The sequence below is a fragment of the Triturus cristatus genome, chromosome 2_1 (assembly GCF_964204655.1).
Source record: "Triturus cristatus chromosome 2_1, aTriCri1.1, whole genome shotgun sequence".
NCBI lineage: Eukaryota > Metazoa > Chordata > Amphibia > Caudata > Salamandridae > Triturus > Triturus cristatus.
In genome coordinates, this window is record NC_140581.1 from 817718152 (window position 1) to 817732607 (window position 14456).

Here is a 14456-nt window from a genome sequence, read left to right on the forward strand (position 1 = left end):
CAGCTACGGGAACAAACCGGTCATCCTGCTCTAGAATCAACAAGAAATATTTCGAAAGATATTCTTCTGAAATGCTAAATAGGCAAGGCTTTTGAAAAGCACCCGGAGTGTACTCGGATCAAGAAATATTTACATTTGTAAACTGGAACACAATATATGTTTAGAGGGAATAGGTGTAAAAGTGGAGGATTACACTTACTTTTTTATGAACAGGATGTGAGGTAGCATGAGTTTCAACTGTTAACCGGATAGCAGCCCTCCTGTAAAAAAAGAACAATTAGGGTTGTCTGTGAAACAAGGCATTGTTTGTTTCAATCACTGAATGTTTAGGAACAATGCCGTACATCTATAATAAAGCAAGATTTAAGATGATTTCACTTCTCATAGCAACTTAGTACTATGCCTCTGGTCGCAAAGTGGTCGCTATGTTTGCTCCGACTGGCCTCCAAACCGAGGCTTATTCTATGCGTTGACAGATGCACTACTCTATTGCAGTGCATAATGAAATCAGAAACTTTCATACCGCCTGCGCTCATGCCATGAAGTAAACTGTGTACCAGGGAAAAGAATGATATGAATGCCAAGCTTCAACACTTCTTTAAAATATACCACACCCTGGACCAATTTCAAACTGGTCTCCATAGCAAACATGATACCATCCCAAACTCGGTCGAAGAATGGGATGAAATCTTGCCCACAAATAACTTTAACTCCCTAGTCACGCTCTGCCCCATTAACCTCTGTACTGATTTTGACACCGTCCGCCTCGCCTTTAATGTAGCAGTAGCAGCTCCAGTGCAATAGAATCTCCAGAGATTGATGCTGGGCTTGTCCCACTCTACACAACTACCTCACAAATCACCATCTACACTTGAACTTCCTATCAGGCACTAGAGTTTTCTCACAAGTCTCATCTCAGCTCAAATCAAGTTTAATATGAATATGCGCTCAACTTCATGCGCTTGCTCGGGTAATTCTACGAATATGCAGAAAACATGCATATTTATGTTTGAATCACTAATTCACAGGACGACTCATCCCACAAGACCATTTCCCTAGATGGCACTGAAGGAGTGGAGAGGAAAGTGGGAAGCAAGCTTAAAAAAAGTGTTTCAACCTCACACTTTGACTACCTAACACTGCAGATCTACCCAGAAGCTGATCACCTCATAGAAACTCATCACTGTTGCCAAGTCAGTGTCGTTGTAAATCTGACAACTCAGCATATACATTCCCATCTAGATCTTTTCAGCACCACACAACTACAGGCAGTGACCAACAACAAACAGCACTCTTCAGAGATGTAAACGGTATAGTGGGATTCACAACAAATCCAACAATAAGGTTAACATATTAAGAATATAAGGATCCAAAACAGGTTTTACGTAAAAATAAAAAAAAAACGTAGGTTTCCCAATAAAAATGCTCAAATATGCCTAAACATTGAACGTGTAAAAGTTGATCTTTTGTGTGTAATGTATCAAAAGAGAAACATCTTGCTAGCCGATTCTCCTCTATGCCAACTAAATGATTTAAATTTCCTAACATCTGGATTTCCATTCTTAACTTTGCTTTCAAAGGCCACAGTTTCGCAGCTTATTCACAGTTTTATGTTGGAGAGTTTTTAAATCAATGTGCTGGGATGGATGGCATAAGCTCAATATGGCGTCTTTTCTTTAATTTGACTTGTAGCCTTCACGCCTTAGAGACCTTCATGTAACAGACTGAGGCATTTTCAGTAAGACTCAGACATCAGCAGAGGTCCTAATTCAAACAGCCTGAGTATACCCGTTAAGAAGATTGTATATCTTATACTTAGCTGATTACAGGGTTCGTAAATGTTCTCTCTCTGTAGCAAGCCACTAGACTAAATTAAAAAGTCCAGAATACTACAGTGTACCTCATTGCAACTCTATGCAGTCCTGGCCAACCAAATAGGCCCCAGCTCATCTACTGGCTTTGCCAATGCTTTTTACTTCCAATCATATCCATTCATAAAAAAATGAATGCGAAATGACTTATGAATATGTATTCGGGCACATAGCCAGAAATTTTACTATGCATTTTCTATTATTGAAAACCCATTCAAAGATGGCCGCAAATGCATGCACATGCATTTTGATGCATTTGCACATCTTGATGCATGTTCACACATGTATTGAGACTTGTGCTTGCCAATTGTTATTTACTGTTCTATTATGGCCGATTACCTTTTTAGAACAGTAAATTAAAAGTAAAACAATGAAAAACAAAGTGTACGCGAGCACAAGAAAAACACTGCCAAAGCCATTTTGCCTCTCCATTTTTGTAGAAGCAATGGCATTCAAATTTGCAAGCCCTTAAAAATCTTCAGTTGACATGCTGGGATTTTTTATACCATAACTATAATACCCAGAAAGCAATAAGTTGTATGCCAAAACTTCATGATTGGTTGAAGGTGTTACACATAACAAAGGGTCACTTGGCATACCTAATCACCCAGATGGCGCCAATATCTGTGTATTCTTTTTTCCGACCACCTGTCCACTAACTGCTATCTTGACATGGCTGTCAGCAGCCACTCCCATCACATTGAGTATTGGTGCCAAATATCGCCATGTCACATTTGCCACATTTAGCAAATCAAGTAATTTTCGGCCAAATTAACATTGCATTCTGACACTTCGTTTCACCTTGAACATTGTGAGTATGACCTAAAAAAACAACGTTTTAGAGTGCTGTTGGCGAAAAGAAAAGAAAAACACAGGAGTTGATGAATGTGCCATGCATCACAGAGTCAATTGATGGCTATATTTTAAATCACTCTCTATACACCCAGTTGACTCTCCATTTAATTTGTTACATGTGAGACCTTCAGTCTTGCAGTGGTTTTTTAGCCAACAGCACTCTGGTTGCCCTGATTTTCAATTCATGCTTAAAATGATAAATGTGAAAGTACAATTCCTATTTAGGCATCATATTATTGGCTTAAAAGTAAAGACTGCCCAGCTATTGTAAATAACACTTCTCAGTTATGCCTCTTTCAATTTCTTGTATCTCCTGGGAAAGAAACATATTTTCTTGAAGTTTACTGTAAAGAACTTGAAAGAATATGGTGCACCAGCTGAGACGATACAGACATAACCACCTTCAAGTCAGCCCTCAACAAATACCACCAACAACTCAAAGACGCAAAAAAGGTAGCCCTAGCAGACAGCATCAAGGCTAGCACCAACCACAACAAGGAACTTTTCACCATCACCTGAGAGTTTGCCTGCCCAACAAACACCATGAATACGATCCCTTCCTCACATGAAGTGGAACTCTGCGACGCTTTAGCAAACTACTTCCACAAAAAGATATCCACCATCTACAGGAACTTTGAGCCCCAACCAACTGACTTTCTCAGCCTCCCCACTCCGATGGAAACCTCCACCGACCAACATCTCACCACAGGGGAACAGCTAACCAAAGCGGACACCAGAGCTATAATGAACTCCATCCACTCAGGGACACCCTCCGACCCATGCCTCCATTGCCACCTCAACCTAGAAAGCGACCAGATCTGCCACCAACTCTCCACCATCCTCTAAACATGCATCGCCACAGACACCTTTCCAGACACATGGAAACACATGGAAACATGCAGAGCTCAGACCCTTCCTCAAGAAACCCTCCACCTACCCCAGCGATCTCCAAAACTACCACCCCATTTCACTGCTCCTGTTTCCCACCAAAGTCTTGGAGAAGGCCGTCAACCATCAGCTCACCGAATACCTGGAATGAAACAACCTGCTAGACCCTTCCCAATTAGGCTTCCGAGCCAACCACACGACGAGACAGCCCTGATCGCTGCTACAGACACCCACCGCACCGTACTCGTTGAGAAGAATTGGCCACCCTGAACCTTATTGACCTTTCCGCAGCCTTCAACACTGTTTCCCACAACACAATCATCCAGAGACTGCACCAGATCAGAATCAAAGAAGATGCACTCAGATAGATTGCATCATTCCTGCTGGGATGCACCCAAATAATCCATCTACCCCTTCACCTCTCAACCCAAGAGCACCGTCTGCAGCATCCCCCAAGGTTCATCCCTCAATCCCACCCTCTTCAGCGTCTACATGAAGCCGCTAGACGACATCATCAGAACTCTCAACATCATATCCTATGCCGACGATACCCAGCTCATCTTCTTGCTCTCAGCAGACCCCACCACAGTGAAGACAAACTTCCCCAACTGCATGAAGAATGTCACAACATGGATGAGGCACAGCTGTCTGAATCTCAACATGGACAAGACTGAAGTGCTGATCTTTGGCAACCATACCTCCCTCTGGAATGATACATGGTGGCCACGGAACTCAGATCCACCCCCAAACCAAAAGACCATACCCGCAACCTCAACATCAGCCTGCATAGCAAAAGCACCATGAGACGAAACAACAGTCTTCTCTGCCTGCTTCCACACTCTCTGCATACTCTGAAAAATCTTCAAATGGTTCCCCACAGACACCAGAAAAACAGTCTTGCAAGCTCCAATCACCAGCCGCCTGGACTACAGCAACGCGTCGTAATCAGTAACCACCATCAAACTCATCAGAAGGTTCAAGATGATACAGAACTCAGTGGCCAGACTTAATCTCAACCTGCCCAAATGGACCCACATCACCCAGCACCTTAGGAACCTCCACTAGCTCCTGTCCAGAAATGATGCTAATTCACGTAACTGACGCACCCCTACAAAGCCCTCTATGACCAAGGATCAGCATACATGAACCACCGCCTGACCTTCCACCAACCCTCCAGAAACCTTTGCACCACCTCCCTCAACCTTGCACAAACACTGCATATCTGCCACAGCAGAGGACACTCCTTGTCTCATCTCACCATGTCTCGGAATGCCCTCACTGCCACCTCCTCACATTACCCTTGTTGACAGATTTCAGGAAGAAACTAAAGACCTGGCTCTTTGACTATGCCTAGCAAACCAGTGCCTAGATACCCTCATGGGTGATAAGCTGTGCTCTACAAGGACTGTTTGATTGATTGATTGATTGATTTATTGATTTACTGTTCATTGTGCATGACAGCTGGGTTTGGTACAATAGTTGTATTTAGCAAATAAAATAAAGATAACCAGGTAAAACTACCACATAATGGGTGAGAAATATTTAACAGCAAAGCTAATAACTTTTTCACAACCATGTTTTACTTTTGCAAACCTTAGTAAAGGGTGTGGAAGCAGCATAGAGCAAGCGGAGCTCTGAATTGTAATTGTCAGTGGAAAAGTAGGTATTAAAAAAGGGAAAACATCACTCCTTTGTGATGCAACGAAACACATTTCATGCTTTGTTTGAGAAACAAGTATATATACAGACAGTGCATAGTAGATTTATATAGTTACTGAAAACAAGCTTTGGAAAAGTCAACAGGCCTGAGCAGTTAGAACCATTGGCTTTGAAATTGCTTTGAGTTAGGTCACCACAGTGAATGAGTTATAATTGATAGTGGCCATCTTAGAATTTGATTTATAAAGATTGCTGCTGTGAATGCATGTGCATATGCAAAAGAAACAATTGATGGACAGAATGCTGGACAATGCAAACATTCACCCACAGTCACAAGGATCTCGGTTTAATCCATCATTCTTTTACTCTCCAGACCACCCCAGTTTTGACCCAGCCATTTGAAAATCAGTCTTGACCCTGTTCCTTGTGGGAACAGTCCAGCCCGAACTGCCAAGCCAGGTTCTCCCTGGACCGGGAACAAGTATCCTGAGACCGGTTTCAGGGCATCACCCTTCATCAGCCAGGCTAGCTTCAATCCAGTGGTGTAGTGAGGACGGGACCCACGTCTGGGCATACCCTTCCCACTTAGGGCGACATATGCAAAAGAAACAATGTGCATCCATGGCAGCCATCTTTAAATGCATTTGTAATATTTTAATAATGCCAGTTCAAAGGTAGCCACCAAGGATGAGGCCATCTTTGAATGCATTTGTAATAATTGAATAACTCCAGTTCAGACCACAAGGCCCCCCTCCCCTAAATATTTTGTTTTAAAAAGAGGCCTCCCCGGGGAATGGGGTCCCCATTAGAAGTTGCCAGAGGCCCTGTCCCATTTCTCCATCACTCTGCAAACTTGCTTCCTGGCGCACAACTGGTTGGGGGAAGAAGTCCCCTTGGCTGCTGAGGGTCCTTGGGGGCCAATTACCCCTCCTATTACCTCCAGTAAGTCCCACACCGCTTAGAGCCGGTCGGAGGACCTGCCCCCTTTCTCCACTACTCAGCAAATGAGACTACTAGTTAACCATAGAAATTCTCTTTAAAAAAAAGGTTACAGGGATGTTATAGTTTAGAATTAACTTTTTAAAAAGCTTAGAAATTCACTTAAAAAAACAAACGTTACAGGTATGTTATAGTTAGGCTCAGATTTCACTCATACAAAACCAGTGATGGGGCCGCAATGTACTGCTTATGACCTCACATATTACATCACTCATGAAATGGTCAGTGACATCACTGATGACATCTCTTATGACATCATCCTCAGAACCACACACACACCCATACAACCTCTCATACATCCACTCAGACAACCAGTCATATACCAATTCACAGACCCACACAAGTACTCATACTTCCACTTACTCATCCATAGAGCCACTCACAGACCCCCTCACTCACACAACCATACACAAGCCCATACAGCTACTTCACTCCCACTTATTCACCTATACAGCCTCTCACAAAACCACTCACTCAGCCTTACAGCATCTCACCACGGTCCCACAATCATCCATGCAACCAATCACATACTCACTCACACAACCACACAACCACTTACATACCCACTCACACATACATACAAGTACTTACAAATCTGCTCACTCACCCATACAGCCATTCACATAGACACAGTTTCCAATACAGCCATTCACAAACCAACTCACCTAACCCACTCAAAGTGCTGTTCACTCACCCATATAGCACACTTACACACACACATTCACTCACTCATACAGCATTCAGGCACTAACTCATATAGCCACTGACACACCAACTCACTCACCAATACAGCCACTCAGTCACCCACACATACAAAGCACAGTAAGGGCAGAGCCCGTTTATGCAGTATAGGTCCTGCTGAATGCCACGTACCCCTTGGGGCCAGCAGGTAGAAACATGTTGCCCACTTGTAGTACAGTGGGGGGACAATAGAATCCCCATCACACCGACCAGTGTTTTTAAACACATACAGATGCCAGTTACATTAAAAAAAGTATGACATCTGTAATGGCATTTTAACTTCAGATTTTTGTTAGGGCCCCCACTTAGCTTTAGAAGTGCATCCCAGTCTTCAGGTGTATGCCCGCCCTCTATCAAACCAAGTTTTTAGAGGGCGAGGACTGGTCAATGATGAAGCATGACACCAGGTGGTATGTGAGACCAGTCTTTCACTTTTTGTGAGATGCCTGCACTCACAAATTAACACTAATACACTGTAGCACCTAGGTCATCATACTAGGAGCGGCTCTTTTGTGGTAAACATTATAGTTTGGAGGCTGCCTCTCCTAGCACCCCGTGCCTCTAGTTCCCTTCCTCAGGTCCTTCCTGAGGTTTTGTGGTTAAACACTTTTGCACAGCAGACAGCTGTGTAAACATTAATAGGGGTAAATCACAGACCCAATTGTGGGCTCAACCCTAAATCTGGAATTTAACATAACCAGAACGGATTTCGTTGTTAGCAACATGGATACCGAATTAGCGTTTAATGAGTAGAACTATGCAGAAATCCTAAGAACACCGTCTTTACTAGCAGAAACGGTGGTGTCACAGGTAGTCCAGAATTCGGATGAGTGGGAAGCACTCACGGCAAAGAAGAAGGAGCAGATTAGAACGGCCTAGCATGGAGCATTCATGACAGAGTACCTGAGAAAGAACAGTGCCTCTAGAGGTCTAGTGGATACCAACAAGCCAAGACTTTTTATCAACAATAAGGAATTCCGGACCAATTGCTCTAGAATTGCTTGGAAATGTACTAAGGACTGGCTAGTCCTAATCATAAACACCGCCAGAGATTTGGCGGATGCTCTCCTGGTAGAAATTCAACAAAGTGAGAGCAGATTAAAGACCATGGTGCATATAACAGTGTTTAAGAAAAAGCTGGATGAAATAAATAAGGACCACACTGATTACAAGGAGTATCTCACCCAGTCAAAATTGACAAAGCTCAAAAAAGATGTCCAGAAACTCAGCCGGGAGACCATATATCCCTATACTATGGACGAGTACTATGACAAAACTCCCTAACAACAAAACCGGAGGCAACAACAATTTAGAACCACTACACAGAACTGGACTTTCAGTTCAGGAGAAGAGAGGAGCACTAGCAGAAGCAGCAGCGATGAGAGCACCGATGACCGTCAAGCAAGACGACAGCAGAACTATCACAATCCGATGATGCAGCCACCCATGCCACAGTTCGGGTTCTGGCAACAACTGTATTTTCCTACAGGCTTTGGATTCCCACAGGGCCCACAGCCTTTTTTATACAGAGGCTGTGGAAGGGGAAGAGGAAAGAAAAAACAGAACCAAAGAGTACAATGGGAAGACCAACCTCCAGTCGCCATGGGCACGAGGAGCAGAGGGAGAGGGAACGGCCCATCGACGAGCCGAGAGTAACGAATATTGTGAACCTGAGTAACCACGTCCGGTCTAAAAACGAGGAGTCAGTCCTCTCCAAAGGCCTAGGCTTCGTTCCCACACCATTGAACGATCCCTTCACACTCAATATTGAACTAGCACAGTTTTTTAGGAAGATTAAACTCCGCAACGACTTTGGGGACAAAGGAGAACAATCACAGGTGAAAAATACAGGCCTTAGGAAGAAATCCACATTTGTACCACCTATTCAGACTATCCCATGCCACATTTTGGCCTTTGAACAACGAGTTCTGAAGGAAGTGGAACAGATCAATTTTGGACAGGAAAAAGGTTTCCAAAACCTGACTAGAGCAGAAAGAAAAGCACTAGAAGACCTGAAGAATAACTCAGATCTCATGATCAAACCAGCTGACAAAGGGGGCGCGATTATTCTTATGAATAAAACCATGTACGGGGATGAGTGCAACAGACTACTCTCAGATGGCAACAGTTATGAAATCCATACGGAAGACCCAACACTACGTCTCATCAACAAAATCAAAAACATGGTGGATGAAGCACTCTGCCAGGACTGGATCACAAGACAGGAAGCTGATTTCCTCATCTCAGTCTCTCAGTCTCAGGCATTGGATCGTTTTTGAAACCACTCTCGCAATTTTGCGATTGGTATTTAAAACCAATAGTCCAGAAATCTCCATCCTATCTTAAAGATACCAAAGTTGTTTTGTGCCTACTTCGAGACCTACACATTAATACCACAGAAGACATTATTACTATGGACATCGAGGCCCTGTACACGAGCATCCCGCAGAGACGGACCCTGGCAGTAGTTGAAGATATCTTACTAAAACTGAAATGGGATTTCCTCACTCCTCCACATTTCATCATGGAGTGCACAGAGATTGCCCTCACGGAGAATGTTTTTGAATGCGAAGAAGTGATTTACCATCAGATCACTAGTACATCGATGGGCAGCACATTCGCCCCCAGCCTGGAGTGTCTGTACATGCACCAATTTGAGGAGGACTACACTTTCAACTCCAACAACCCCTTTGCTGAACAAATGAAAACATGGATGCGTTATATAGATGACGTGTTCATCGTATGGAGAGGGAGGAGGACACAGCAAAAAGTTTTGTAGACTAGGCGAATACAAAAGACAGTCACCTGAGATTTACCCATTCCATCAGCAAACAGCACGCCATTTTTCTAGATCTGGACATCAGCATGACGGAAGGGGGCATCAGTACGAAAGTACATAATAAACCAACGGACAAGAACAGCCTCATATTATACGAGAACTATCACCCTAAAGCGCTGCATGACAACCTACCAGTAGGTCAGTTCCTACGAGTTCGCAGGAACTGCTCAGAGACAGAGAACTTCACTATACAAGCAGAGGAACTTGAAAATAAATTACTGGACCGTCACTACCCAAGGAAAATGGTTAAAAGAGCCAAAAATAGGGCCAGGAATAACCACCGCGAGGCCTTGTTAGAGGATAGTACCAAGGAGAAACCAGATCGCGTGGTATGTGTAACTACATACACCCCCATCTCAAACACTGTACAGAAGATCATCAAGAAGAGTTGGCACATTTTGGATGGAGCCGACAAACAATGGGCACCCCCGTGCTTCGCCTTCAAAAGAAGTAAAAACATCCGAGATGTCCTGGTACATGCCAAAGAACCCCTGCAACCAGATCACCCTATGGAACACACAGAGGCCAACGGGCCATTTCACATGTGGTAACTGCATGGCGTGCCCACTCACCATAACTACCAAAGAAGTGGACATAGGCACAGGGAACCCGTGGAAACTCAACACCTTCAGTAACCTTAACACTGAAAATGTGGTCTATCTCTTGATGTGCCCCTGCGGTCTCATGTATGTGAGCATGACCACCAGGAAGATAAAGATCCGCATCAATGAACATCGCAGTATGATACAGTGCAAAAAAACAAACACAAAACTCACCAGACATTTTTTGGAATCTAATCACAAAGATAGCGACCTGAGATGGGTAATCCTGGAAGTCATGAAAAAACACAAAACTGATCTTACCAAACCACTACACATCAGAGAACAGAGGTGGGCTCACAGGCTTCGTACATGGGAAAAGGGACTCCATGATGAGATCCCTTGGCTTCAAATGGCCTAACAGTCTATATGACCGCGCAGTGGCTGACTCTGTCCTTAACTGAAATTGACCAGAAACGCAAAACATAGACCCTTCCATCCTAGTCTGTCTGGGAAAACACACCGATCATGAATGGCTTTTTCATATTTTAGAAACCCAGGAACACCGTTTGGAGCTACTCTGGCAGCAATGTCATCTTAGTAGTCCCCACTTAAACTTAGCGTGTATGGATAAGTCGCTACCTTTAGCCCACTGCACTTCTTTTGTATCCTTCAATCATGCGCTGCACTAGGCGTAGTAAATTATAATGAGTGGAGGGACCGCCGCCTTGTGTGCAGAATTAGTGGCCCAACTTAGAAGCGTTTAACGTGATGCTCCGTTCACTAGAAATTCTGCTGAATTATTGCATTCATCTCTTTTTAAACATGTGCTGCATCAGGCATAGCAGCTTAGATCTTCGGCTAGAGAATTGAACGCTTACGCGCATGCGCGTCTGCGAGACATTAGCTATCGCATCTGCAGATCATTAGCGTTAGAGCGAGAAGAACACCCTCCCTCCCATACAAGTGGGTGCGCCTGTGCTAGAGATAGACATACAAGCGGCAATAACAGCCCTTAATCATGCCGTATTATCCAGGCATGCCACTTGTGGGATGGCGGATTTCCTTATAAGGGCCGCACCGATACTCAACTAGCAACAGGCAGGTCAGGCAAAACTTTGTAAGCACGATCCCCGACACCGGATCCTCGTCATTTCCGCCCAATTAGCGTTCGCACTAAGACGCTATAGGGCGCAGTGTGTTTCCCTCATTCACCAGCGAGGAAGCGAGGAGATTGGATGCAGGTGTAGAGGCGGGAGTTCTCTCCATTTACAGTAAGAGTATGGATGGGATGGGTGAATGTGTTGGCTATCCTTGATAACTTGCTTTAGACGTATGACTAACTGTTGGCATCAATTTTTAATAACAGTACCCAGAACACTCCTGGGTTATGCTTTTAAACTCCCCCTTGGGATTTCTCTTTTGTTTCTCCTCCTCATTTAGCGCTTGACCAAAGGGGTCTCCCCTCCTCACTCTCCTATGAGGCTAGTAGGTCCCATTTGTTAGGATAAGCGTTGGGAACCATGTTCCCGTTTTTTTCTAAGTGCACAGATGAATTACACTACTGGATGCACTTATAGCTACGCACTTATTACTTGCATGAGTATGTGACATACCAGATGATCTTTGCCAGACTTGTTATTGTATTACTCGTGTCTGGACTTCACTTTTCTTTTCTTTTCCTTCAGGCGTTAAATTTAGTCGCATATATGGTGGCGAGTGAAATTGCTCACCCCACCAAGTGGAACCCTTACCTACAAAGCACGGTAAAGGCAGAGCCCGTTTATGTAGTATAGGTCCTGATGAATGCCACGGACACCTTGGGGCCAGCAGGCAGAAACATGTTGACCACTTGTAGTACGGTGGGGAGACAATAGAATCCCCATCACACCGATCATTGTTTTTAAACACCATACAGATGCCAGTTACATTAAAATAAGTATGACATCTGTAATGGCATTTTAACTTCACATTTTTGTAAGGGCCCCCACTTAGCTTTAGAAGTGCATCCCTGTCTTCAGGTGTAAGCCCGCCCTCTATCAAACCAAGTTTTTAGAGGGCGAGGACTGGTCAATGATGAAGCATGACACCAGGTGGTGTGTGAGACCAGTCTTTCACTGTTTGTGAGATGCCTGCACTCACAAATTAACACTATTACACTATAGCACCTAGGTCATCATACTAGGTGCGTCTCTTTTGTGGTAATCATTATAGTTTGGAGGCTGCCTCTCCTAGCACCCCGTGCCTCTAGTTCCCTTCCTCCGGTCCTTTCTGAGGTTTTGTGGTTAAACACCCACACAGCTACTCACACACCCATTTATACACCCATAAAGCCACTCACACACCCATATGGCACTTAGAAACCAACTCACACACGGATGCAAACAGCCACTCCCGTATTATATGTTAAAAGCAGTATCAATCTTTAGTAGTACACCAAGTATAGTAATTAAACTTTTGTAGTAGCTTAGTGTATATATGTTTAACACTCATACATTCTTAGAAAACACTTACACTCACTGGATGTCATTATCAGTGACGTTACTGACCATGTCATGAGTGATGTAATATGTGAGATGCAGTGTATTGCTGGGGTGTAAGTTATAGTTGCTCAGGTGACTATAACTGCTGAATTTCTATAGTTTTGTAGAAGTGAAAAATAAGGCTAACTCGAATGTCCCTGTAACCTTTGGACGTTTTTTGACTTGCCTATATCTTTTGCGCACTTTGACAAATCTCCACGAAATTTTAGAAAACAAAGTGCCCCCATGATTCTAGTTGTGCATGGAAAGGTTTGGGGCGCCGGGGAAAAGGGTGGGTACAAAAAAGTGGTTTTCCTGTTTTAATTCCCATAGGAGCTTTGAACACAACTACAGCCCAAACAGCTGGACGGAATTACACCGAATTTGACAGAAAGGTAGATTTGGTTATATAGATAAAGCTTTCAGTTATTTGGTGTAAATTTGTAAAGTAGTTTGTGAGAAATTAAAGGAAATCCAAGTTTGTATATCTATGATCGCAGCTAGTTCGCAAATAATAACGAGCTCATGCAGAGATCTGTGGAACTCTGACTGGCTGCCACTATTTCAAACAGGAAGTATGGTCTGACATCTTGAGACTCTGATTCAGCTGAGTCCCCCCAAAGAAAGGCGGAAAAAAAGAAAAGGGGGCTTGACAAGCATACCGAGACCCCTTACAAGGCTAAGGATCCAAGAGGCACTCCAGCAAGGCAAAAAGTATTTTTTAAAGACTATTTTGCCACGAATTTGGTAAATGTGCAGCTAAGATATTAAAATGCCAGCACTTGTTTTGAAAAGGGCCCCCGGGTGGGAAAGGTCACATGGGCATTTTATTTTAAAAAAAAGGAGAGGGCCCACGGGCCCCCTCCTGAGGCTCTTTGAGTCCGGGGATCACCATCTCCCCACAGCTTTATTTCTACAAACGGAGGGGGCGCACAGGGCCAACCTCGTGAGGTCTTATAAGCCTCAAGGGTCACCACTTCCCAGGGGCTAAAGATACATTGATGGGAGCAAGTGGACCCCCGATCTCCAGAGAGCATCACCTCTCTGGGACTAAATAACATGTAATGGGGCCCGCAGACCCCCAGGGCCCAGGGACCACCACCTCCCAAGGCCCAATATTTTTTTAAGAATGGGAGAAGGTCCATGCAGCCCCCCTCCAGGCCACATTGGGCCTCGAGGACCTCCTCCAGCCCGGGGTGGCCTGTGAACAAGAAAGGAGGGGGGTCATGTGGACACATCCTGGACCCATACATGGCCCTTGGGAACACTACCCCCCAGGACCCGCTCTTGCAATGCCCCCGGGACATACCTGTCTGATTTTACTTGGAGGAAGCTGTGACAGGTCCTGCCAAGCAAAAACAAACACTCTGTCAGAAGCTGTCAAAGTGGTCCCACTAGCTGAAAGCAGAGGTTTCATCTCTTTCCCTGCCGGCAGATATGCGGTCTGGGAAAGAGATGAAACTTTTGCTCTTGCACACAGGGAGCTGCATTACAGCAGCTCTGTGTGTGCAATTGCAATGGTGGCTTCAGCAGAGGACAGGGT

The 14456-nt window shown here is 44.3% G+C and overlaps 1 protein-coding gene across 5 annotated transcripts in view; it reads right to left on the reverse strand.

Moving 5' to 3' along the window:
• Positions 1-14456, reverse strand: part of LOC146865911 (spindle assembly abnormal protein 6 homolog) — a 516535-nt gene that overhangs the window by 395454 nt on the left and 106625 nt on the right. For all 5 annotated transcript variants that reach the window (XM_085632837.1, XM_085632841.1, XM_085632838.1 and 2 more), the window contains exon 2: positions 200-260. In XM_085632837.1, the coding sequence (XP_085488963.1) occupies positions 200-260 (61 nt within the window). The remainder of the gene's footprint in view (positions 1-199; positions 261-14456) is intronic.